The following is a 27,805-nucleotide window of genomic DNA, read 5'->3' on the forward strand; positions in this document are numbered from 1 at the left end:
AAAGGTTAATTATGTAAATATTATATTCGACATGTTTTGCAGTCAAATTATTTGTATTTCCCATTGCAGTGGACAGCGCACTGCGCGACATTTGTGCAGAAAAAAAAAAATCTTACTTTCGTTTGAATTGTTTCATAGGCAAGTGTAATTATCATCTAAATAATATTAACGAGAGGATAGATATCAGTTATTTCATTTAATAATATGACAATTAGCATTGATATATTAGCGAACGTAGACATAAGCTAAACAAAACATATAAAAGAGTAAAACAATATCTATGAATTTGTAGGTTATTATTATGATTTTTTTACCAGGAAATTCTTGTTTTTAAATGCATGACTCAAGCAGACACTTGCTCCGTCATTAAAAATATGACATTCCAAACGCATGTTGAATCCCTGGGCAACTTTCCAGTGATGTAGGGAGCTAGAAGGTGATTCTTATTTTTAAACATTTTTATAAAGTAGATTTTCAGATGTTATGTAAACAATAATGCAAGCAAATTTGGCGGACATGACAAAATAGAAACAAAGGCGCAAATTGGGGCTCATCAAATAATATTTGAGCAGCTGGCACAGTGGACTGAATGAGGTAAACTTTTATCCCAGGAATGTTAAATACATTTCAGTATTAAAGAACGACAGCTTATGTGCAAACAATTAGTTTAATGTGCTCCCAATGACTAGTAGACAGTACAGTTTTAATGCCTCCAAACCAGACCTGCCCAAACCATAACAGCCAACAACCAGGCCTGAAGATATCCCTCCTTACAATCAACATGTACTAATCCAACACAAGCACATTCACTATCATCATACTACTACAGAGAAAACATATATTTAAAAAAAAGGGAAGATATTTTTGTCAGGTGAATATTAAATTATTCATATTGATTCACAGGCTGTCTTTCTCTAACAGTCCAGAGAGGTCTGATGCAGGGCAGTTATTGGCAACCGATAGACGTTTCTATAAGCCCTTACAGTGCTTTCAAACTCAGACACAGAACTGTATGGGAGTCAAGAGCAACACTTGTTAAAAGCTGCCTGTCACAACAGTTAGGTTACCACTTCCACATAATAGCATTGATACATTAAGCATTCAATGGTTGTGATAATTGTAAAAAGAGTTCTGCCATTGAAAATCCCAAGGGGGGACTACATTAAGTGTAAATAGCTAACTGGTGACAAAAATTGGCACTACATTTTCCCTTATGTTACACATAAATCAATAAATAACATTACTTGACAAATTATTTCCTAAAAACATTATTATTATTTTTTTTTACATAATAGAAAGCATAAATGTGACGCAATTCAACATGTTGTTACATGGACATGAGATGTGAATGTAGTAGAAGTCTCCATTTAGAAGTAATTTCTACCAGTACAGTACTTGAGGATTATAAATCCACTGGCCTCCTCAACTTCCTGTTAATTCAGTGCATAATTAAATTGGTTTGCAAACTTTGCGTGTTTCAATTTGTCCATTTTATTCATGACGTCTGTCACTCGCCTCATGGAGCTCCTGAAAAATAAAGTAGGAAAGGTTTAGAATTACCGGTGTTTAAAAATGGTTACATCCTGTCACGAACACCAGTTATCCAACAGTAAGTGTTAAGGTGAGGTTTGAATAATCATTAATCCTCTCAAATACACATTGGGAATTTGAAACTATACAGTACACGGACAAGTAAATAGTTACACATTGGACGTTTAAGCCAAGTGCAACAAGGTTACAGTATATATATACAGTATATATATTTAAATAATACATCTATTAAACACACAACGTCTAGTGAGTGCAAGGTCATGTATGTGTTGGGGTAATATTCCTTTAAGTTAAACACAAGAGACAGCCACTTGTTGCAGTACTTACGGGTTGAAAACCTTCTTCTCTAGTCTGGAGCGTGAAGTGTTAACACCCTTCTTCAGATCACTGAGGTTGGGGAACTTCTTCTTCTTGCCCTTCCCCTTGCCTTTCTTGCCCTTCCCAAAGGTTTTGGAGGACCCCAGGTCCTCCCCAGTGGCAAGCTCTATGTCCCTCATCAGCTCAGGGTCCCGCCAGTCTAAACAATCAAATAAACTTAGATTACCAGACCTAAATATGGCGTGTAGTCTGTAGACATCCAATCACACACGGTAGACACTCAGATTCAGAGGGGTTGGATTAAATGCAGAAGACACATTTCAGTTGAATACATTCAGTTGTACAACTGACTAGGTATCCCCCTTTCCCCAATCACACACGGTAGACACTCCAACCTAAACATGGTGTGTATCTGCAGAGATCCAATCACACACGGTAGACACTCCGACCTAAACATGGTGTGTATCAGCAGACATCCAATCACACACGGTAGACCTAAACATGAACATCCATTTACTCCCAACACTTGGATGGACCAGAAGACGAGCATGTCCAAACATTCAAATACAGGACAAATTGAAAAGACAACCAAACACTGGATTATGGTTTTAAATAAAGGACAAAGTTAAAATGACTCTTACAGACAACACAGTGTTGAAGACCTGATGAGGCTGTAAGAGACCGAGTCAGAGACATACTGCCAGCCCAGGGCCCAGACAAACAGTGTGTGTTCCAAGGTCCTACAGGAGGATGTTGATGGTATGGAGGATTAATCATGGCTGTGATGGCCCGCTCCAAAGCTACGCCTGACCTTGATGGAATAGGTTAACTGCACCATCAACTCAGCCTCATAACGACAACAAACGAGAAAATAATTGAAAAATGTTTGGTATTTTGGGTCCAGCGTTAGGGCTCTCCTCAATCACCCCTGAGAGCGACATGTGAGAGCCTGTAAAAAAGGGGCACCAATTTTAGTTACAAATTAATTTGGAGTGGGGGGTGTTCGTCTCCCCTGGGGTGGCAGGCAGGGTCGGGTGGGGATGGTGAAAGCCCCCTATTACATGAGCCCTGTGATCCCTCTGTGGTTAAGTCCTGCCTTTTGTGTGCTTTCATTCCTATCCCCAGGATGAGAGAAGGAGAGAGAGAGCCCTTATTAAGTTAAGCTGTCTGAAGCCCCTGCAGCAGGGGCCTTTTCTCTGTCAACAGCCTCGCGTCCACTCCAGCTGTGTCCGTCCACCCACCACAGACACTCCATACACACACCACACAGGCAGCTGGGAGCTTGGACTGACACTCCACACAGACAGAGCCTCGGAAGCCTGGACTGACACTCCACACAGACAGAGCCTCGGAAGCCTGGACTGACACTCCACACAGACAGAGCCTTGGAAGCCTGGACTGACACTCCACACAGAGAGCCTCGGAAGCCTGGACTGACACTTCACACAGACAACTGGGAGCCTGGACTGACACTCCACACAGACAGCTGGGAGCCTGGACTGACACTCCACACAGACAGCTGGGAGCCTGGACTGACACTCCACACAGACAGAGCCTCGGGAGCCTGGACTGACACTCCACACAGGCAGCTGGGAGCCTGGACTGACACTCCACACAGACAAAGCATCGGAAGCCTGGACTGACACTCCACACCGACAGAGCCTCGGAAGCCTGGACTGACACTTCACACAGACAACTGGGAGCCTGGACTGACACTTCACACAGACAACTGGGAGCCTGGACTGACACTCCACACAGACAGCTGGGAGCCTGGACTGACACTCCACACAGACAGCTGGGAGCCTGGACTGACACTCCACACAGAGAGAGCCTCGGAAGCCTGGACTGACACTCCACACAGGCAGCTGGGAGCCTGGACTGACACTCCACACAGACAAAGCATCGGAAGCCTGGACTGACACTCCACACCGACAGAGCCTCGGGAGCCTGGACTGACACTCCACACAGACAGAGCCTCGGGGAGCCTGGACTGACACTCCACACAGACAGAGCCTCGGGAGCCTGGACTGACACTCCACACAGACAGCTGGGAGCCTGGACTGACACTCCACACAGACAGAGCCTCGGGAGCAGTCCTGGCCTGTGCCTACGGACTTTGCTGTTATCCAAAAATAAACATACACTTGTTGAGACTGTGATTTTTGAACAATTTGTCTGATGTAAATGTAATTTCAGGGGAATAACCTAGGGGTTTTGAAGTGTGGAAAATAGCTGCTATAATAACTGTGTTGAAATAACTCCTCAATACAAGCCTGGAGTATCATGAATCAAATATTCTGTCTAACTTTATTACTAAATTCAGTTTTAGCCATCGTGAGCCAAATAGCAAATTAACCAATTGTCATGAATATAATTGGGAACTCTAATTAAAACCTACTTATACCTTAATGTGCCAAAGACTGATCATGAACTGTTTCTCTCAGACATTGAAGACATGCAATTTTAACAGCGTTAACTGGATCATCTATCACAGCCTGACCAAACCTATTTTGAGAGTATGGAATGGTTTGACAATGGAGTAAATATTTAGGATAGAATTGGCATCGAAAGATAAAAGTGCTGCAATGTCTACAAGCCAGGGTCTATCTCTCTTTCTGCCTGACAACAGTCAGAGACCCTGACATCGGTTAGTTCATACAGAATCCAAAATACAACCTATGAGTGTGTGGGGCCACACTAAGAAACTATTTGAGGGCGTTAAGAGTAAAAATCAATAGTGCCCTATGAGAGTGAGTGGAGTGACCAGGCAGGCAGAGAGGATTGATGGATCTCTGCAGGTCCTTATAGGGCTGGTGTGGGTGGCCTGGCGGGTGGCCTGGTGGGCCGGCATGCTGCTGTGCTGAGCCACTGTGGCCATAGAGCCAGAGACACACTGTGTGGCAGCGTCTGGATGAGTCTACAGCACTGATGGAGTGGGGGATCAATAGTGTAGTTAGTTACAAAAGATGCTATTTCACAAGCCAGTGGCCAGCGGCCGCCCGAGTCAGCTGGCCCCGATACCTGTTTGTTAACAAGTGACTGCAGGCAGAGAAAGCACATCCGACGCCCCGCTGGCAGCAGCCAACACACCCTTAATTGGCTTTTAGTGCGGCCTCCAGGATAGAGAAAGAGAGAGCCCAGAGCCAGAAACAGCAGTCCATTATCAGGGGTATTGATGATGACTGTGATTCCATCAGTTCATCTTTTCCTGAACTAAAAAGGCCCTCATCCCCGTGCTGTGGAAGAACCCCTGGCTCCCTGACTCTGGTGCCGTCTTGCTCCTGCCCTTTGTGTGATGGGATGGGAGTGATAAACAGTTCTGAGGGAGGCTGAGAGTGATGGATAGTTCTGAGGGAGACTGGGACTGATGGACATTTCTGAAGGAGGCTGGGACTGATGGACATTTTTGAGGGAGCCGTGGAGTGATGGACAGTTTTGAGGGAGCCTGGGAGTGATGGACAGTTTTGAGGAAGCCTGGGACTGGGAGTGATGGAGAGTTCTGGGGGAGGAGTCAGAAGCAGGAAGTGTTTCCATTATCTCTCCTTCTTTACCACAGACTAGACCAGAGAGAGCTGCCACTGCACAGGGCAGATATTGGTAAGACCTTTATGAAAGGGAACCTATCAACGCCATCAGATTTCCTTTAGAATATTACTTCCATTACTGTGTCTGCTGTGAGCTAGATAATTATACAAAGGTTTTTTTCAGTTGTAGTTTTTTGGAATTGAAGTGTCTAATAGGAGCCCTCTTATGTCCCTCACCAGGCTGGTCCTCTCTACGTTTCCATTCCTCTTTCTCCAGCCGCACAGCGTCCTCAGGGTTGGTGGGTTTTCCCAGCTCGTCTCGTGGGATGATCGGCCCATGGAAAGGACACTATGGGAATCAGACATTCCTGGCCTCATCAACAATGATCCTCTACATGTCACTTTCACTCTAATTCTGCCTAACTGCAAAGCCTCACTTACTGGTATCTAAACTTATTACCAGTAGAATATATACAAAAATAGAAATTACAATGACAGTTGTAATACTTTCACCAAAAACTTAAACGCTCACCTTGACTCGGTCCTGGCGTTCACAGAGGCCTCCGTTGGGCATGGGGGTTTTGCACCTGTGCTTGACGGGCTGGAAGCGGCCAGCGAACGTGATGTACCTGGACTTCATCTGGGCAGCCAGCTCCTTATTCTCCACCTCTTCCTCTACCTCGTTGGGAACCCAGAACTGGTGCTGGGAGCTATTCCTGGACACCAGGATAGAGGGAGGGGTGTGAAGAACTGTCCATGTTCTTTACTAATATCAATCTGTAGCAATGGTATAGCTCTTAGCTGAGAATTTATTCAGAAGTATTATGGGAGAGTCTCTTTTCAGAACTCATAACACTGTTTATCTCTAATAACAGCTTTACAGTGACTCTGAACATACAATAGTGCTCTCTAGTGGCCATATCAAAACCAATGAAAACTTAGTGAAAAGTTCAGCTCTGTGCAGTAGTTCAATTTCAATGTATACTCAATAAAACATGCTAGTCATGGAGGAAGTTGGGAGGCTGTATGTACTTGATGATTTTGCCTGCAGTGGGTTGCTCCTCTCCCCAGTAGTAGAGGTCCAAACCGAAGGGGATGACTGGAGCTTTGTCCCTGTCCTCACTAGCCTGGTATGTGGGGTCCACATGACCTCCTGCTGCAGAGCTAGAGAGAGATGGAAAACAGTAGTCACAAGTCGTTGAGGCTGTGGTTCTTCTCTTTGGTCGAGACAGACATATTTCCAAAGTAGCCATCCCAAATCCCAATTCAGTTGGAATAAACATCCAGAGCTATGAAGTGAAGCAGGGAGGGGTCACCTGGTGCTAGGTGGCTGGGGTAGGAGGCGCTGCTTGAAGAGGCGGAGTGTGGCGGCTGCACAGGTGGGGTCCTGCTCCTCGTCAGTGGCTCTCTTCCTGGGTCTGGAGAGGGTGTGAGAGGCTCCTGTTGCAGGACACTTCACTGGAGGCTGCACCGGCTTCTTACAGGCCATAGAGGTAGAGGGGGACGGCTCTAAACCTGGAAGACCAGCAGAGTAGTGTGTCCATACGTTACATATTACATCAAGAACTTCCAAATACTTTTTATAAGTACGGATTTATCAAGCACATTCTACTGCTTTAGTGCTGTGTGCTCACTGCTCAGCTCAGATAGATTATTGTGGGACAGCTATTTATTTTCCTAGCCTCTTGGAAAACATACGACTCTCCTCTTAAACACACTGGCCCTCCCTTCCGCTGAATGTCTAAATCTCCATCTGGCCCTGAAGCCTGGAGATGTTGCCCACTCTGCTGTAGGTATTGTTAACCCAGTTATGAAGTGAAGGCCAGGGCAGGGAGAGGTGGAGGAGATGCTCTGCCGCTGTGCGTTACCTCCTGGGTGGGCAGAGAGGGGCTGTAGAGGGGCTCTATGAGGGTCAGACTGAGCTTAAAGCTGGAAGAGAGATCACAGTTCTGCTCTAAGCCGCACCTGCCCCAGCCCGGGACAACTTAAACTTATTAAAACAAATAAATAAAACATGTTTAAAGAGCAGTTGTTACCTCGCAGAGGACAAAGTGGGAGTTACCTTACAGCTACGCATGTAAGCATCTAACCTCATCTTCATCTCCTCTCCTAGTAACAGACCAGATACATTAGAAAATCCTTTGGAATTAATAAACATTATTAATGACGCAAATGTATTTGTGAAAATAATACACATAAACAATTCCCCCCAACAAGAAAAAGGGGGAAAAGGACAATAAAAGAGAATGTAATGTTGGTCAGAGGCACAAGTCTTCTTCCTCATCAGAGCCCATTCCCTGCATGACGTAGGCCTATCCCTGGGTTAATCCAAGAGTCCTCCATGACTTACGGCATCGTTCTGTGCAAAGACCCCATCTGAGGAATTGTGAAATACTACCAAATCCTTTCTTTTTCTGTTCAAATTGACCAAAATGGTAGCTATTTGTCTGAAGCAATAAAGTTGCAGGTGTTAAAGAGATAAATCAATAATAGTACATAGAGAGGTCTAGCAGCAGGGAGACACGGCGCTGGGCTGCCAATGGTGGGTATATTGATTTTCCTGAGTTCAGCAGGCCTTGTAATTAAAATGTAAATTTGAGAAAGAGATAACGTCCTGACAGGACTGCTGGGATAAAGGGATAGATAAAAGAGCAGTGGAAAGAATGGAGAGAGAAATAAAGGGAAAGGCCAAGCTCGTTCCTCTCTCTTTGGATCAAAGCTTGGTTTCTACAGGAAAATAAGAGTTGACGCATTTGATAGATTGATCTGATAAGTTAAAATAAAAAAACAGTGCATATTCACAAAAATGTTCTCTGTATTTTACTTTATTAAAATATTTTTTTCTAAAAGAGTAGGCTACCTTTTATTTATTTGTATTTTTTATTGTTGATTGCACCAGGGCTACAGATATAATTATTTTTGTCCTAAAACTGAATCTTGTATTTTGACTTGTTCCATTGGATTGGCTTCATGTGTACCAAATCCCTGAGGTATGTGAGAAAACATCTAAAGCAGCCAGGAGAAACATCTACAACGTGCCGTTAAAGTCCTCAAGCCAAAATCAATAGAGATCCAGTCAAAACACGGGTACTAAATACATCACATTTAGTACCACTAAAAACACTACTTTGCCAGATTCATTCTGGGACCAAATCATAATTATTTACCCCCAGGAGGACTGCTTCCAATTTAATGAGGAAATATCCCTTATGTAAGTCACAAAGAATCTTGTGAGCGTGTGTGTGTGTGTGTGTGTGAGAGAGTTCACCTCAGCCTGGCTGTGGTAGGAAGCATGCTCTCTCCCTCCCCACTCCCTGTGGTCTAACCCCCCTACAGAGACTAGGGAGCATTCTCTCTCCCTTCCCACTCCCTGTGGTCTAACCTCCCTACAGAGACTAGGGAGCATTCTCTCTCCCTTCCCACTCCCTGTGGTCTAACCTCCCTACAGAGACTAGAGAGCATTCTCTCTCCCTTCCCACTCCCTGTGGTCTACCCCCCCTACAGAGAGACTGAGGCTAGATGGATGTTGTAAATTACAGCACTGGGCTAATAGGAGCTCATTAACAGCATTGCATTGTTAATTTTCCATGGCTTCCACAGATCACTTCATAGATCACTCATCAAAGTAGCCTGCCCGGCCATGCTACAGACTTTGTAGGCTGGTTCCTATTCACTTTAAGAACATTAAATAAACCAATCAAGCCACTGGACAACACACAAGGAGGACGGTTTTAGGGCTAATCAGATAACAAATCTAATTAAAGTGACATGGTCAGTTTCGTTTGAAAATGTGATGACGAGGAATTAGGTGGAAAATGTAATGTGAACCTAAAACATGAATTTATTTTTATTAACTAGGCAAGTCAGTTATTATCAGTTTCTTATTTACAATGGTGACCTAGGAACAGTGGGTTAACTGCCTTGTTCAGGGCAGAATGACAGATTTTTACCTTGTCAGCTCAGGGATTCGATCTAGCAACCTTTCAGTTACTGGCCCAACGCTCCAACCACTAGGCTCCCTTAAGGCTGAATCTGAGCACACAATGTACATTGAAACAAGATGTCTTTGATCACATGTCCAGAAAGGATTCAATTTGAACTTCTTTAGCCAGCAGGTATAAAAGGAGAAATCTTCAGTTCAAACAACAACAAAGCGGTCAGCCCTGCCTCTGTTTTGGTAAACAGCTGAGGGATGGAGCTGGAAAAACGTAACCACTCAAATTCATAGACAGAGCTTCGGATGCGAGGACTGACCATCCCATAGAACAAAATGACAGTTTTAACCATGTTTTGAGGCTATACAGTGCTTGCATTGCTTACAAAAAAGACAACAAGTTTATATTTTGGGTTCTGATGGAGTATGACAATTGAACTAAGCATGAGGCATTTTTAAGTTATATTCTTCAAGAATCAATTGGTGTATATCGCTAATTTGAAAGTAAAAAAATGGATGTAGTAATTGCAGATTGCCACTTTGTCAACTATTATGACAGTGTCAGTTGGACACAAGGCTGTTATAATCCACTTGCATTACAGACAACCTCTGATCTCTGTGCATGGCACGTTTTGTTACAGCCTTGACACCATATATCAATATTGAGGCCATTAGCAATTACATAGACTGGGAAAATGAACTTCTGGCTATAGAACTGGAACAAACTGGTTTGCTGTCATTGATGGAAGACCTTTTATAGAACATTGGTCATAAATCATATAAGGGGATTTAGCACAGGTAAATTAGCAATTATGTTACTTACCATTGGTGAGCAGTTTGGATAATTGAGTACAATGCTGAAGTACTTTTGAACATCGGAAGTTAAAACCAGCCAGGAACGTGCCTGAGGCCTAACCTACGACCTTTACCAACACTGCACACGTTGGGCTTTAAACAATCACTCTACAAACAAACCAGCTTTTAGAGGCATTCTTTGGCACCTTCCTCATGTTTATCTGAACCAATCCAATCAATAGTATGTGATGTGTGTGTGGTGATATCCTGAGGCGAGGGCGAGAGCTTACTGGGATTACTCTTCATTATGCTCTTCTCAGATGCTGTTTGTATGGCTGTGACCCTGTTGTGTATGCACCTGCCCCTGGTCCTCTGCAGCTGAGCAAACTCACCGTACTCCTCCCGTAGATGGTCTGGAATGTGGGGTTCAAAACCTTCCTTCTCCGGAACCTCCTCAAAGTCATCATCGTCGTCATCGCTGCCCTCCGGCGCTTTCATCTAGTGGATGGGAAGAGGGTATCTTTGTAAGTACAGGGTCAGCTCAACATGGTTGACTGACTATGGAAAGGACCACTTCACCATTTGGGCTCCCGAGTGGCACAGAGGTCTAAGGCACTGCATCTAGTGCGTCACTACAGACACCCTGGTTCGAATCCAGGCTGTATCACAACCGGCCGTGATTGGGAGTCCCATAGGGCGGCATACAATTGGCCCAGCATCGCCCAGGTTTGGCCGGTGTAGGCCGTCATTGTAAATAAGAATATGTTCTTAACTGACTTGCCTAGTTAAATAAAGGTTAAAAATAAAACAAACTACTAAATGGTAATGCATTAGCAATGTAGCTAGTTAGACATTTTATTATAAGCTAACAATACATGAGAAAGACTATCCTTACTTGCCTAACATAAAACTAGGCCTCTTCCTAGGACCACAATAATCAAACAGCACCGTCCGTATTCTCCATGCCCCTGCATCACTAGAAATAAACCGAGACACTCTTCTCTCCCAGTCTTCCTCAAGTCCCCCGTCTTCCTCAAGTCCCCTACCCCCTCTCCTCCCTGCTGTCTCTGTGTTTGTTTGCAGACAGGTTACAGAGGAATTAGGACCTCATCAGCAGTTCCCCGGTTGCTGATTATCACTCAAATGGTATCCCCCACGGCCCTCAGGGTGTTCACAAGATTTACAGCGCCCCGAACGGCTAACTCGGCAGTAACGTGGGACGTCTTCACATTTTAATTCAAAGCCTTAATGGAATTTCCACTTGACCACATCCAATTTTTTTCTGCTTCCTTTTGACGTAGTGGTTTATTTGACCACTGTGCCATCTAATTGTCAGTGCGTATAACAGCACTTGTTTAGTTAATTTTGTCATTGAGGTTAAGGGAGACAGAGAGGGAGATTTACATAAGAGTTTCTCCAGGAGGCAACTTAGTTATTTTTCACCAGTAACTGTAATTGATACAATGTGATTGACTAAGGTAGTGTTTTTCAAACAGACAACTTAAAAGTTTACAAATGATCTGAAAAGACAACATGTATTAGTTGTAAAGGTATCTAAAGGCTGCTGTTAACCTTTAGATACATTTGCTCAACTACCCCCCTTCCCCAGTTTGCACATAAGCACCTCTCTGTTCTGGCCAATCCACTCACCTAATACCCAAATCTTAGCCTATCCTTTATTCCTGAAAGAGGAGGAAATAAAACTGTTGGAAGCAATAGGCTGTCCAACAGATGGAGCGATAAGTGTACTGTGGCCCTGATTCACAGGTGTGGGAGAGGTGTCTGTGTGCGGAGCTGATAAGGAACCCGAGACAGGCTAGTCAGAGAGAGTCCGGGTCACCAAGCGATATGGAGGGCTCTCACCTCTGAGCCAGCCAGCTGTATTTCCTCAACACAATCGCTTTCGGGAGATCTACTCAACAAGAGCTGAGAGGACTAGGTGGTAACCACCGGCCTAGGTATTAGGCTTCCAGCCATAATCACTACCAAACAAACCCCCCAAGTCTGATTACTCAGGCTGTGCACTTGACTATTTATTACGTCCCACTTCTCAGACAACAGAGCATGAGTTGGATAAAACTAAACTGATGCTGGCCACCGTGTCCATAGCCCCTGTCTACCTGCCTGTCTGTTAGAAGATGCTGCTGAGAACAAAGAAGGTGGTGTGCATGGTTCAGGACAGGAGGGGAGGTGATGGTCTCCTCCTCTCCTCTGCCTGGAGCCTCTACCTGCACATGCTCATCTATCACCCAGCCTGTACGTTTTGCTATCACTCTAACACTAATCAAAAGAGAAAACTGTCACCGGCGCTGACCTGTGGAACCTCCCAATTACGCTCTTCAGGAATGACAGGGGCACTTAACTCCCCAGGAGAGTAAATGACCACCATCAATCATGGCGGAATAACAATGAGCTGCCTTGGCCGCAAATTATTTTTGGGGTATAGAATCCGAGCAGGGGAATTTATGAAAAGTGAAAAGCAACCCAAGGCTTTTTTCTCTCCTCCTCCTCCCCTCTCTAAGGGAGGCTGTTCTGTTCTGCTCTGCCTGGGGGATGAAGCGAAGCCAGCATCGCCGCTAAACAGAATTTATGCCTTTTAATTTACTCAAAAAGGTAGTTAACCATTCCCTGCGCTACAACGCATAACAGAATGCCATTTAAATATAGGGGTCATTTTCATAAAATATGACCCATAATTCTCATGTCCTTGGTTTGTCTAGGGCACGCCACGTATAAGCCACTGTTTCATGCACGCCTTTCCATTTATTCAGCTTAATTGCTTTCATGATTACCTTTATGTCAAGTAGTACAGGTAGATCAAAGCTTGCTTTTTATTTCTCTTATTGCCCCTCATTTTATTTTTCATTACCGCATGTGAGCGGTGTTGAATATGGCAGATTAGGGTCTAAACTGTCTTTGGATGAGGTCTAAATTACTCCCTGTTATCGCTTTCAACAGGGAGACGAGCCACAGTGGCACAGTAATGTACATGTTGCTCAGAGAGCAGCCACAGTAATGTACCTGCTGCTCAGAGAGGAGCCACAGTAATGTACCTGCTGCTCAGAGAGGAGCCAAAGTAATGTACCTGCTGCTCAGAGAGCAGCCACAGTAATGTACCTGCTGCTCAGAGAGGAGCCACAGTAATGTACCTGCTGCTCAGAGAGGAGCCACAGTAATGTACATGCTGCTCAGAGAGCAGCCACAGTAATGTACCTGCTGCTCAGAGTAGCCACAGTAATGTACCTGCTGCTCAGAGAGGAGCCACAGTAATGTAAATGCTGCTCAGAGAGGAGCCACAGTAAAGTACATGTTTCTCAGAGAGGAGCCACAGTAATGTACATGCTGCTCAGAGAGGAGCCACAGTAATGTACCTGCTGCTCAGAGAGGAACCACAGTAATGTACCTGCTGCTCAGAGAGGAGCTACAGCAATGTACCTGCTGCTCAGAGAGGAGCCACAGTAATGTACCTGCTGCTCAGAGAGGAGCCACAGTAATGTACCTGCTGCTCAGAGAGGAGCCACAGTAATGTACCTGCTGCTCAGAGAGGAGCCACAGTAATGTACCTGCTGCTCAGAGAGGAGCCACAGTAATGTACATGCTGCTCAGAGAGGCCAACTAGATGGTGGTGAATAAGTGGCTTATCCTTCGCCCTGCACTTAATACAACAGACACCTGCGCTTATGAGACACAAAGACCAATTTAATTGTCCCACAATATTACAACCATATCAGATTAAATAGTAATTAACTCATAATTACTGATATTCAAGAGAGAGAGAAAGAAAGAAAGCAAAAGAGCAGTATGATACTTGAAGAAATGAAGGATATTTTTCTCTATTTCATAGAATGTGATAATGGTTTCTAATATAATAATGGTTTCTAATATAATAATGGTTTTGGTAACACTTTAGTTTGTGTTGCGTTGTGGATTGCACTCTCTCTCCCTTTCCCTGTTTGGGGGGCAGAATCCGCTAAGTTAGAATAGAGTTGTTAAAGCGATCATTTCTATGGTAAACAGTAGGTTGGGGGATTTGGCTATCTCGTACCTTACCATTGTGGTAACACTTGACACTCAGTGTCATGACACGTTATAACACGGTCATAACCATGTCATAATATGCCATAACAGCTAACAACTTGTCATAATATGTTCATGACACATATTGAAACCTGTTGACATATATTGCGTTATTTTATGGCTGGTTATGACACCTACGGAAGAGTGTAAAAACCATGACAGTGTCATGAAGTGTATTATCTTAGTTATTTAAAATATGACAACAAAGGATTTAAGAAACACACTTTCAAACAAACGGAAACTTCTTGACGGGAAAAAAACTCATTTGAATAAATGTGGGTTTGACACTTATGTAGGTGTCATAACCAGCCATAATATGCAATATATGTCACAAAAGGTGTAAATATATGGGTCATGACCGTGGTAATACCATATTATTACAGGTTATGACAAGTTATGTCAGCTGTTATGACATGGTTATGACCGTGTTATAATGTGTCATGACACTGAGTGTCAAGTGTTACCACAATGGTAAGGTACGAGATAGCCAAATCCCCCATCTTAATGTTTACCATAGAAATGGTCGCTTCAACAACTCTATTCTAATTTAGCGGATTCCACCCTCAAACTCAGGGAAAAGGAGACAAAGTGCAATCCACAACGCAACACAAACGTTCTACATTACTCCAGGCCCAGGTACAGTCTTTCATTCCCAGTAGCTAGCAATTGTGGAAAAGGAGATTGCTATTTTGTTTATACCAGTTGTCTTCTTTAATCCAAAGCAGTTATTTCTCCGTTGATAGATTAAAACCCCATGGAATAATATTACCAGCCCACTAGAAATTCCTGGTCGACAGACATTCTTTTAGTTTTAATTCTGCAGTGATAAAATCAGGACTGCAATCTTGAGATGACAGCGTTGTAACTCTTATAAAGGGGTGTGCATGGGGAGGAGAAACATTTTGCTGACACAAGCCTATCTAAAACATGGGCTCTATCCCTTATCCCCACCTTAGCATTTAAAAACAGACATTTTTCCTATCCTGTACAACGTATAAAGAAAATCACATTTTCTCTCTCTTACAAAATACTCCAGGACAGTTCCAAGATATTTTATTTTATTTTAAGTTAACTATACGGATATCTTCCCCATGAATGGTCTACATAGCAAATACAGCAGCTTTAGGCTACAACTGCGGTGTTATTTGTTACTTATTTATTCCTTTGTATTTCAGAGACAATAATTGTATGTCATTCAATCAAGAAAATGTGTGTTCTTTTTACATAAAAAAAAAAATCTAATTATACACATTTCCCTAATTAGGCTAATTAAAATTCTGCAAAGGTGTCCATGATACATTTTAGAGACAGAGGCAGGCGCATTAAATAAGAATATGATCCATTCCTTCCCAGTTCTACTTGGGGTGCCATTCCTTCCCAGTTCTACTTGGGGTGCCATTCCTTCCCAGTGCTACTTGGCGTGTCATTCCTTCCCAGTGCTACTTGGCGTGCCATTCCTTCCCAGTGCTACTTGGCGTGTCATTCCTTCCCTGTGCTACTTGGCGTGTCATTCCTTCCCAGTGCTACTTGGCGTGCCATTCCTTCCCAGTGCTACTTGGGGTGCCATTCCTTCCCAGTGCTACTTGGCGTGGCATTCCTTCCCAGTGCTACTTGGGGTGCCATTCCTTCCCAGTACTACTTGGCGTGTCATTCCTTCCCAGTGCTACTTGGCGTGCCATTGCTTCCCAGTGCTATTTGCCGTGTCATTCATTCCCAGTGCTACTTGGCTTTGAAACATCCAGGGTGAACTATGGATTGGCCATGTCCAAACCTCTGTCCCTTCCCCCAGTGAAAGGTGTAGGTGAGGTTCTGGTTATATATCCACCACTTACTGGGAAAAACACCCTTCAGGGGGCTAAAGTGCTCCCTGTGCCCTCCAATATATTTTCTATGGTCTAATTAATTGTGTAAGCAATCTCAATGACTTTGTGCCCTGGGAAGCGCCCGCTCCAGTGTACTCCTTAAGTCTGTTATCTTTAAAAAAAAATATCTTAGGAGGCAACGTCAGACAACTCAACTTCATTTGTCTTTTGGCAAGTTTGATGGCTATGCATTTAAAAACCCATTCAATCTTATAAACCAAAAATGTTATGTACTCAGCTGTGATGGTCCTTCGTTCATCTGCTATTTATATGCTAATATCCACTCTCACTGGAAGGTAATTATTACAGCAAACCAATAACTCAGGTGTATGGGCTGCTGGAGCAAGGCGGCTGGGCCAGGGGAATGCCCGGCCAGGGGAATGGAATTAAGCGCTGCGAGTCGGTCGGTCGGAGGACACACTCAAGACTGCTGGAGGTGAAAAACTCTTTAAGTTGTCCTCCATTGTCTCTGCAGACAATGTAATGCCCCTCACTGCCAGGCTGTCCCTTGTGGCTGTAAGACAGCATTCAGTCTCAGAAACAGACAGACACCATCTCCTCAGCATACAGGAGTATATTACATTATGCATTACTGTGGAGGGAGAATGTGTTCTGTGAAGATTGTAAAGGCTTTAATGCAAGAATCATTTAAATGCATTTACTTTCTTTACATAAGAAAATGTAGCCTAACGCAAAATGTGCTTTGGTCGTGGAAAGCATTTCCAGTCACATAGTGATTGATGTTAATGAGTATTTCCACCATGCATATATAGCCTAGCTACTATTCGATTGGTTCTGTGGTCAAGAGCCATGTCCAAATACTGTGTGGTACTTTGTAGAAGCATTTGATAAAAAGAGTTTCTGTCATAAAGTAATGAAGTGAGAAAAGACCTATTGGGTAAATAAGATTCAACGGGAAGGAGAGGATCTGACATGAAGACAAACAGAAGGGGGACTGAGGGATGCTTTGGGAGGTGGAGATAGGTACCAGCCAATAGTAATGGTCAATATTCCAGACCTACTACCGGACTGGGTGTCTGGGGGATACACTAATGAGGGCCCCTTAGGGGCCTCCCCTGGGACCTCATCCTGGAGGGGACCGCCAGGTCACCTGACAGATGAAGTTATATATGTCTACATCCTCCAAACGACACTGTCAGCTTCCCCAATGTCTTTATCCTGAACGTCTGGAACAGGCAGAGTGGGCCAACCAGCGACGTGACACGGGCGCAATCATAGGATGATGAGACTATTACTTAGCCCATCTGATGAATATATTTGAACTATGTCTAGATAAATGCATGCTGAAAGTGGTTCACATTAAATAGGCCCAGTCTCTGAACATCATAAAGATAATGACATTCGGGGATATAACAACAGTTATCCTGCTTACTGATCTCAAATGAGTGATCATATGCTTGACTGAACCCTGTACAGATCAGTGGTCAGTGTGGATCAGGAGTGCAGAGGGTGAAGACAGACTAGGCCTGCCAAGCCTCTACGTTAGCTCCCAGACAGAGTGTGGAGTGGTGCTAACATTAATACCAGTCAGTCTGTAGATATTGTACACATGGCCTGATCAGGTGAGGATGAAGCACAGAACAGGCAGGGGGAAAGACTCTCTCTGTTTATCTCCAGTTTCCCAATGTGAAAAACAGAGAGACATCAATTACTGCTCTTCCTCCTGGTCCTGATAAGATGCCTTATCTGGGTAAACAACGCAATATTCATCCCATGCTGCATGTTCAATGTGTGGGGAGGGGGTTGAAAAGGTGCCTGCTTTACAAATACTCCCTTCTTTACCATAAACCTCAGTGACCAATAATTAAAGGTGCTTAAATGAGATCCAGCCAGCTGCAGAGTGCTGGTGTCAGACACATCCACCTCTTCCATTTATCAAATGGGTGCCACTGCCAGCAGACAGAGAGAGGAGGTGTACTGACTGCTATAGAAAGAGGGATACTGCTGGAGGAAGAGGTATACTGCAGTACAGCAGGCACTCAGTCTGGATGTGGGTTAAGGTTTGGCCCTTTTATTTACAATAGGACTAGGACGGAGAAGTGGGTCCTACAAGGAGTATGGATTGCTCAATCAAATATCAAATTGATGTCAAGAGTACATTTGAATTAAAACAGTTTTCATGGATACGTTTAAAGCAAGCATACTTTGCTTTCTGTTGTACTCACTGAAGGCCGATAGAGAATTAACGCAACATAGAATTAAAACGTAACATAAATGATCCAAATCCATGATTGGATCTCATAAATGTTTCTGTGCATGTTATGCAACTGTGAGGAGGTACAATGTAGTGTAGTCCTGCAGGCTGAAGGCATACAAATATACTAACTACAAGGCTATTAAGGGTTGAGTTGTTTTGGTAATTACTTTGTTCCTTGACTTCACGTCTATGTTTTTATGTCAGTGGAGTGAGAAGCAGCTAAACTACCATCTTTACCTTTTTGGATTTCTCAATTTTACTCCCAATCAGCACGGGTTTATTGAGTCGAAAAAGCAATCACATCCTTGTCAGAGTCCCGATAAAGCGAATACAGTAATGAAATGCTTTTAAGGGTAAAATGGAAAAACTAATTATGATAAAGGACTTTAAGTTGTTGCTTTATCACACGGCATTGGAAATGTTGTCTGACAGTGATAAACCTTTACAGGTAGCAGTATGGCGCTCTGTCACTGTCACTTCCCCGCGTTCCCTCAAACGCAACGCTCTCTTGCTCTCCCTGCCCAGTTAAAAAGGGACATCAGGTGTCATAATGATGAGTCTCATAACTGCTAGGTATGCATAGTATTCCAGAGAGGGGGAGAAATGGTTCTCTCTATTAATACCTGAAGCCCTGCCTCTCCATTCTCTCTCGCTGTGCTAATCTCAGCCTGATGCGTTCCATTTCAACACCGCTATCATACCTCGCACAAATGTCCAACTATTCATTTTTTAAATACAACTACTGTGGTTCTTCCATTTCCAGGCCCTGAAACAATTTAAAATAAAATACATTACAGAAGTGCTGAACATGGAATTAGATTTGAGGGACTTTTGCCTTCAGGTATTAATGGTATTGAGGCCATGGACAACATGTCAATGATGCCGCTCACTTTTTCCAATGAGAAAATCAATAACAATAACATGTGGGATTTCACAGTTTTCAGAGAAGATCTGAACATAAATATGTAAAAGTGAAGAGGATAAATATGTCTGTATTAAAAACACAGCAATTGATGCATACTGCATTAGTGCAATCTATTTACTTGTATTTAAAAAAGGATTTTACCTATGGATAATACAGACCACACACAGATATCTGCACACTGACGTTTGTTAAATGATCCTCACTACCGTACTGATAGTTGTCAACCCCTCGAGCCAGGCCGTTAACCCACTGTTCCCCCTGGGAGCCGAGACGTGGATGGCGATTAAGCCACCTCTCTGTTTCAGAGGGGTTGGGTTAAATGCAGAAGACACATTTCAGTTGAAAGCATTCAGTTGAACAACTGACTAGGTATCCCCCTTTCCCTACTCATATGGGGCGGCAGGTAGTCTAGTGGTTAGAGCGTTGCAAGATCGAATCCCCGAGCTGACAGGGTAAATTTTTTTGTCATTCTGCCCCTGAACAAGGCAGTTAACTCAATGTTCCTAGGCTGTCATTGAAAATAGGAATTTGTTCTTTACTGACTTGCCTAGTTAAATAAAATAAAAGTATGGCAAGTGGTAAACCTCTTCCTCTCCGTGGGTAATACGTTGTGAAATAGTGCCCTCTGCTGGTAAAAATATATACTTGCAACCAGGCTGAGAAGTCACATGAACAACTGGACAATAAAAAGGAGGAATGCATGCAAAGAAAAATATGATCTGGATTTCTTGCAAATTATTATATTTTGACACCTGCCCTTCTTGCTAAATCATGTTTTCATTGTACTCACCACTCTGCGATGCCTGGCCTTGTAGTCAATGTGCAGGTCTTCATGTTTCTGCAGAGCTCTCTCCAGCGACGACTTCAAGTCTATGGCACGTCTGAGGAGCGGTTCTGGCACACCCGCCTTGGTGAAAACCTTGGGAGATAGTAATCAACTTTTTGCCTGTCCTGGAACATGTATACAGGTCCTAAATAGTATCAACATTACTATCAAGCTGTCCTGGAACATGTACACAGGTCCTAAATAGTTTTAACATTATTATCAAGCTGTCCTGGAACATGTACACAGGTCCTAAATAGTATCAACATTATTATCAAGCTGTCCTGGAACATGTACACAGGTCCTAAAGGACCATTATTTTGGTTTATCCATGTTTGATGATTGAGAGCATCTTGGCTGGCTGCATCACTGCTTGGTACGGCAACTTCAAGGCTAATGCAAGGCGCTACAGAGGGTGGCGAGTTCGGCCCAGTACATCACAGAGGCAGAGCTCCCTGCCATCCAGGACCTCTATACCAGGTGGTGTCAGAGGAAGGGTCAAAAAGTTGTCAAAGACTCCAACAACCCAAGTCATAGACTGTTCTCTCTGCTACCGCACAGCAAGTGGTACCAGTGCACCAAGTCTGGAACCAACAGGAACCACACACTCACACTGATACCCCAACACACACGTGCACACATGCATACTGATGCCACACACACACACTTACATACATAGGCTAATGCTTCTGTCATTTATTTTTCCTGTTGCCTAGTCATTTTACCCCTACCTATATGTACATATCTACCTCAATTACCTCGTACCCCTGCACATCGACTAGATACTGGTACTCCCTGTAGATAGCCATGTTGCTACCTGGTTCTCCCTGTTTATATAGCCATGTTACTACCTAGTACTCCTTGTATATAGCCATGTTACTACCTAGTACTCCTTGTATATAGCCATGTTACTACCTAGTACTCCCTGTATATAGCCATGTTACTACCTAGTACTAGTTGTATATAGCCATGTTACTACCTAGTACTCCTTGTATATAGCCATGTTACTACCTAGTACTCCTTGTATATAGCCATGTTACTACCTAGTACTCTTTGTATATAGCCATGTTACTACCTGGTACTCCTTGTATATAGCCATGTTACTACCTGGTACTCCTTGTATATAGCCATGTTACTACCTGGTACTCCTTGTATATAGCCATGTTACTACCTGGTACTCCTTGTATATAGCCATGTTACTACCTGGTACTCCTTGTATATAGCCATGTTACTACCTAGTACTCGTTGTATATAGCAATGTTACTACCTGGTACTCCTTGTATATAGCCATGTTACTACCTGGTACTCCTTGTATATAGCCATGTTACTACCTGGTACTCCCTGTATATAGCCATGTTACTACCTGGTACTCCTTGTATATAGCCATGTTACTACCTGGTACTCCTTGTATATAGCCATGTTACTACCTGGTACTCCTTGTATATAGCCATGTTACTACCTGGTACTCCTTGTATATAGCCATGTTACTACCTAGTACTCCCTGTATATAGCCATGTTACTACCTGGTACTCTTTGTATATAGCCATGTTACTACCTGGTACTCCCTGTATATAGCCATGTTACTACCTGGTACTCCTTGTATATAGCCATGTTAGTTTTACTCTGTATTGTTATTCACTGGGTATTTATTCCTCGTGTGACTATGATTATTTTTTTAGCCCCTTTTTTACCCAATTTCGTGATATCCAATTGGTAGTTATAGTCTTGTCCCATCGCTGCAACTCCCGTACGGACTCAGGAGAGACAAAGGTCGAGAACCATGCATCCTCCGAAACACGACCCTGCCAATCCGCAATGTTTCTTGACACACTGCTCACTTAATCCGGAAGCCAGCCGCACCAATGTGTCGGAGGAAACACCGTACACCTGGCAACTGTGTCAGCGTGCATGCGCCCGGCTCGCCACAAGGAGCCGCTAGACCACGATAGGACAAGGATATGCGCCACCTTATGGGTCTCCCAGTCGAGGCCGGCTGAGAAACTGCCTGGGATCGAACCCGGATTCTTAAGTAAGCATTTCACTGTTAGTCTACACCTGTTGTTTACTAAGCATGTGACAAATACAATTTGATTTGAATGATGGGCACAGGCAACTGTTTTTGAAAATCAGTTGAATTTGAAGCCCTACCTGAACCCAGTACTGGACGACAGGCAGGTGTTTAGTGCTGAGCAATTTGTGCAGGTCCTTCATGGTGTTCACCACTGCTTCATTTTCCTCTGTCTCCTTTAGCTTTAAATCTGTGGGGATTGAGGAAAACTACTGAAAGGTTACATTCCTTCCCTGTCTGGCACATTTAAAAAAAAAAAGCACTTCTTATTCAGCGTGGTCTTTTGGAAGTGTTGATTATAACTCTTTCGAGAATTATGTTAAAGGTTACGTGGGTTCCTATAGGTCTAACTGTCCTGTGTGAGTGACTACTCACCCGTGGAAAGGTTAAAGGTTACGTGGGTTCCTATAGGTCTAACTGTCCTGTGTGAGTGACTACTCACCCGTGGAAAGGTTAAAGGTTACGTGGGTTCCTATAGGTCTAACTGTCCTGTGTGAGTGACTACTCACCTGTGGAGAGGTTAAAGGTTACGTGGGTTCCTATAGATGTAACTGTCCTGTGTGAGTGACTACTCACCTGTGGAGAGGTTCAGGTCCAGGCTGTATTTGTGAGATATGAGTCCTGTGTTGCGTATGAATGCATCTTCTACCAGAACATCCTCTATATCGCTGTCTTCATCACTAGGATCCTCTTCCTCCTTCTCCTCATTGGTTTTCGTTGCTGTACTTGTCTCTGGATTCTTGGGTTCCCTCTGGAGCTCCAGGTCTTTACTACAACAGGGCTGTTCGTCTAGGTCACTGGAGGTGCTAGCCTTCTCATTAGGCACAGAAGAGACAGAAACGGTTGAATTATTGGCTGGAGTTGAGGTATCTAGGTCACTGAGGTCAAACTCTGCAGGCAGAAGCAACTTTATGCAGTTGTTTATCTCTGTAAGACACTCTTCAATCTCTTCTGAGGCATCTGAGAAGAAGCAACAACAACACATAGAAAAGTTGTACATTAACTACACTCAATGCATGAAAACCCTGAACCTGGTGTATAAAGGAAGTGATACAATATAATTATTATAATGATAATAAAAACAATAGTAATAATATGTACGGTGTGCACCTTCCATTTCCTTGGTGGCCTTTTCAACTTTGTCTTTATAAATCCTCTCCAGTCTTTTCTGTCTCTCCTCCTCTCGTTTCCTCTCAGCTAGTGTTCTGGCCTGAACATCATGAAAGTCCACCTGGAAGGAACACAAACAAACAAGATTATTGCAAAACAGCACTTCATTTACTTGTTTTACTGTGACCTTTAAAATGATATAATACAGGTAATCATCCTTCTTACCTTTTTAACCTGCTTGAGAAAGTGGTAGCCCAAGGCCAGTTTCTTATAGGCTTCTCCATAAGTGGCCTGCCATTCTTGCACAGTTTTGATGGCAATGGTCTTCAGCTTTCGAGCCACCTCTTTGGGTGGTGGCAGAGGCTCATCTGAGTCCGTCTCCACTGTCAGGTCCAGAAACTCCTGGAAGTTGTCTACCAGCAGGACCCTGAAGTGGTGTGAGCGGGTGAAGAGTTCACTGACCATCTGGAAGGCTGACAGGCGGATCTCGGCATGCTCCTGGGCCAGCTGCGTCATGGTCAGGTGGTAGAAGTGCTCAATGTAGTCGTTGGAAACTCTGTTAGAGGAGCAGTTGTGTTTGACAGAATTAAAATTGTACTCATTTTTATGTAAAGCTGAAGCAGAATAAGTAAATTAGCTATAAGAAAGAACGTCCTACTTGCATATCTTTTTCACTTCCTTCAGTTTATTTGAATTTAGTTGTGGTTCCCCAGATGTGGTCAACTCTTCCACGAGCTCTGACAACTTATCTCGTTGTGCGTGGTCCATCCTTTTACCTGAAGTGCTGGGAAATAAACCACGAATAGTAACGGTTGTATGCAAATTAGCACAAATGTAAAAAGCAATGTAGCTAACAAAGCCAACGGTGACACCCCTGGGTATACTTGAATTAAAGTGGTAGCTAATGGCATTTAAAGAGACTAGATAAAACAAACTAGCTATATGCTAGCTGGTAAATACGTAGACAAAGACTACTTCACGAGCGAGACACATACTAACTCCAGTACAGTACGTCCACATAGATTTCCTTTCAAAATATTTTATGACGAATTCACGACAGTCGTATTTAATCATAATTCATAATTGTGAACTTATGAAAGACATTGCTGGCTGCTACAGTATCTGGTCTCCGAGCTACTGTGTAGCAAGGTCTGTAGCAAAGACGGCTAGCTAGCTCCTCCTGAATGCCTGTCATGCTGAGCATGCGTCGCCCAGCCCTAGCCAATCAGCTGCTTCAAACAAAACACAGTGACTTCCGGTCAGGAATTTTCTGCGCCTTCAGTAGGACACAATTTCCCGAGAGGATCCCTATGATAGATGCTTCAGGTTGTTTTAGCGTTCATAGCAATGGTTATCAACTGTACTGCAAGAATGGAACGTAATGGAACGTGGAGCAAAAACATTGTTATCAGATTAGATGCTTTTGAAAAACTAGATAATTACTTCGAGGATTACTTTTAAATTCAGAGAGGATGTTTGCGAAAAACAATCTTTGAAACTTCTTTGTTTTCTCAATGACATTCAAATCAGCATTGAAAAAGGGCGCAAATTTAAGTTTGTTCCACCTGAGCGAGTCTGACCACAAGTCATTGACCACTATGATGACACACCAAATGTATTTGATGGATCGCGGGAAAAGAGCAGCAATAGGCTTTTGTAGGCTACAGTCCGAGCTAGGTCTTCCAATGTTGCGACTTCTGTCGGCTTCCGAAGACGATCACATTTGAATAAACGCTTGGAGGTAAGGATGACAGCAGTGGTGTAGCCTTCGGCGATACGGATATCACAAATTATTAGTGGTAGGAAAAGTACTAAATTGTCATACTTGAGTAAAAGTAAAGATACCTTAATAGAAAATGACTCAAGTAAAAGTGCACCCAATAAAATACTACTTTTGTAAAAGTCTAAAAGTATTTGGTTTTAAATGTACTTAAGTATCAAAAGTAAAAGTATAAATAATTTAAACTTCCTTGTATTAAACAAGCCAGATGGCACAATTTTCTTGTTTTTATTGTATTTACGGATAGCCAGGGGCACATTCCAACATAATTTACAAACAAAGCATTTGTGTTTAGTGAGTTCGCCAGATCAGAGGCAGTAGGGATGACCAGGGATGTTCTCTTGATAAGTGTGTGAATTGGACCATTTTCCTGTCAAAATGTAACGAGTACTTTTGGATGTCAGGGAAAATGTATGGAGTGGAAAGTACATTGTTTTCTTTAGGAATGTAGTGAAGTAAACGTTTCCAAAAATATAAATAGTAAAGTACAGATATCCTCCTAAACTACTTAAGTAGTACTTTAAAGTATTTTTAAGTACATTACACCACTGCTTATTATTGATATCTACTTAGCGAATTTATACGAATCACACTGCTGCTCTCTCATTTAGCAATTTGCGCCTTACAGATTGTGGTTGTTGTGGATGGCTGTTCACAAATTTAAATGTGTATTTGAACCCAACAATGGTTAATTTCAAGAAGTGTAAGCTGCCTATCAATCATTGTTTTTTAAAAAAAGCCCTCTTCATCAGCTGAATAGTGTGGACCCAAGCCTATTGAATAAATGTGGGGCTTTTTTGCTCAATCTAATTGATGCTGATAAAAAAAAAAAAACATTAGCCTAATGGTCACATTCTCAAACTTGCACACTTTTGATTTACTTAAAGGGGCAATCTGTAGTTGCCACATCCATATTTGGACGTATACAATATATATATATATATCCATTGATTCTTGAAGAATGTAACTTAGAAATGCCTCATGAGTTGAGTTCAACTGTCACACTTCCAGAACCCAAAATATAAGCATGTACACTATACAGTGTAACAAACACTGTATAGCCTCATAACATGGTTAAAATGATCATGCTGATATCATGGATGGTCAGTCCTTGCATCCATAGCTCTGTCTATTAATCTGAGTGGTTACATTTCTCCAAGCCCATCAGCTTTTTACCAAAACAGACGCGGGTTGGTGTTTTGTTATTATTATACCTGTGGATCTGCCTTTTAAACAGCTGCATATTTTTCAAGGTATCAAAGTGTCGCCAACTAAAAGGTAAACAATAGGCCTATAGCAAATGTAGCATATGGCATTCATTTTACACATGTAAATAGCACTTTTCAGTAGTGCTCAAAACATGCCATTCAATGAGCGCAGCATTGGTTTTTAAACTTGAATCAATGAGCCCAATCAGTCGTCCATAACAAAAAAACCATAAACAACAGAGTAGGGCTGGCTAATAAGTCCGTAGTTTTGGGGTCATGCTCAGGTAAAACAATTTGGCTAATCTATACTTCCATATTCACAAATCCTATTCTTGAAGATCATCTTATAACTTTTATTGGAATGACTGGAGTTCTGAGTGGTGGTGTCCGTTTGCCTGGTGTAGGACCCTAACGGGTTAATATTAGTGGAATTAGGGTGGAGGATTTTTAATAAGGGTAGGTAGGGTAAATTTCTTCCTCATTTTGTGTCACAAAGTATAATGGATTTATACACCAGTCCAGTTGGTGGCGGTAAAATGCAACATATTGGATGCCATCTGCCACAAAATATCATTGAAGAAAAGGACACACCCAAATACAGTACGTATGAACACAGATTGAACAATGAGACAGATATTTGACCGGAAGTATAAATGTGAAGCATCGGCTTCGCGTTTACACTCACTACCACATGTGGTAGTAAGGTTTGTTGACTTTACCCTTTGCAAAAGTTTAGGAGTACAAAGGCGAATTGCACACGCGCCCTGGACAAAGGAGGCGTTCCCTAACGGAAATATGCAGATATAGGCTAAAACGCGCCAATAGGATCTCGCTAGCTCGTGCTTGGCTCTGGCAACCTTGCTTGTTCTGTTCTATGACTAATTTGTTCCCATTGGTTTAGTTATACAAATGATTTGGTATGAAGATAGGCAGAAACTGTTTTTCCAAAATATATCGTTGGCTTCCTTCGATATACTTGATTTGACGAAAATGAAAACGTGTCAGTTTGTATTACTCCAACCACGTGAAAGTGACAATGTTCAACTACTTACGACTTTGGCTCGAATCTAGGTTTTGCTTCAGATTGAGAGAAAATGGACAAATAAGGAAGAATGTTCCACTTTCTCTCATTGACTTCTCAAACCCCAAACTCTGGCTTGGTGTGTTTAGCAAGCGTTCACGGATGTCTCGCGATGTTGCTCCTCTGGGTTTAGAAGCTCTGTAACACGTTTTGGAACGTTCAGATAGAAATGTATTATGTAGAGCAAACATGCCTCTATAAGAGAAATCCTGTAAACTCTAATTATGGCATTACTATCTGCAACGTTCGAGAACGTTTTGGCAACTTAATGTGTTCATTCCATAGTCTATTACTTTCAATGGTTCAACCCGTTGACATTACGTTTCCATGTCAACCCAATTGTCATAAATGACCATTCTTTAATAGTAGGAATATTAATACTATAAGGACAATCAATGTCCGTGTTCCATTCTCAGACTACATATATTCCATGGATCAAACAACGTATTCATCACTCACTATCATATTCAGTCTGATAAAGTAGCACACCGATGTTTATGGAGATGTGTTGGGTGGAAAGAAAGACCGGAA

At 42.8% G+C, this 27,805-nt stretch overlaps 1 protein-coding gene across 2 annotated transcripts; it reads right to left on the reverse strand.

The window, feature by feature from the left end:
• Positions 1–305: 305 nt before the first annotated feature.
• Positions 306–24,395, reverse strand: LOC139390670 (UV-stimulated scaffold protein A). 2 transcript variants are annotated; one of them, XM_071137943.1, is made up of 14 exons: positions 24,201–24,395; positions 23,864–23,989; positions 23,431–23,761; positions 23,206–23,326; positions 22,672–23,055; positions 22,176–22,285; positions 19,995–20,123; positions 10,515–10,620; positions 6,710–6,908; positions 6,426–6,557; positions 5,926–6,109; positions 5,631–5,742; positions 1,879–2,068; positions 306–1,527 (listed from the first exon to the last, which is right to left on the reverse strand). In XM_071137943.1, exons 2-14 carry the CDS (start codon positions 23,971–23,973, stop codon positions 1,434–1,436), a joined length of 2,202 nt encoding a protein of 733 aa, XP_070994044.1. In that variant the 5' UTR covers positions 23,974–23,989; positions 24,201–24,395; the 3' UTR covers positions 306–1,433. The 2 variants fall into 2 exon arrangements, with proteins under 2 accessions (XP_070994044.1, XP_070994045.1); XM_071137944.1 differs by having other exon boundaries at positions 24,205–24,363.
• Between the last annotated feature and the right edge of the window lie 3,410 nt (positions 24,396–27,805).

The sequence above is a fragment of the Oncorhynchus clarkii genome, chromosome 31 (assembly GCF_045791955.1).
Source record: "Oncorhynchus clarkii lewisi isolate Uvic-CL-2024 chromosome 31, UVic_Ocla_1.0, whole genome shotgun sequence".
Lineage (NCBI taxonomy): Eukaryota > Metazoa > Chordata > Actinopteri > Salmoniformes > Salmonidae > Oncorhynchus > Oncorhynchus clarkii.

Excerpts from the sequence above, each read along its gene's own strand:
- LOC139390670 (XM_071137943.1), bottom strand. The coding sequence starts at position 23,973 with ATGGACCACGCACAACGAGATAAGTTGTCAGAGCTCGTGGAAGAGTTG. Across the intron at positions 23,327-23,430 it reads TTCTCAAGCAGGTTAAAAAG|GTGGACTTTCATGATGTTCA; the intron begins GTAAGAAGGATG and ends TGTTCCTTCCAG. Across the intron at positions 1,528-1,878 it reads GAGAAGAAGGTTTTCAACCC|GAGCTCCATGAGGCGAGTGA; the intron begins GTAAGTACTGCA and ends TTTATTTTTCAG.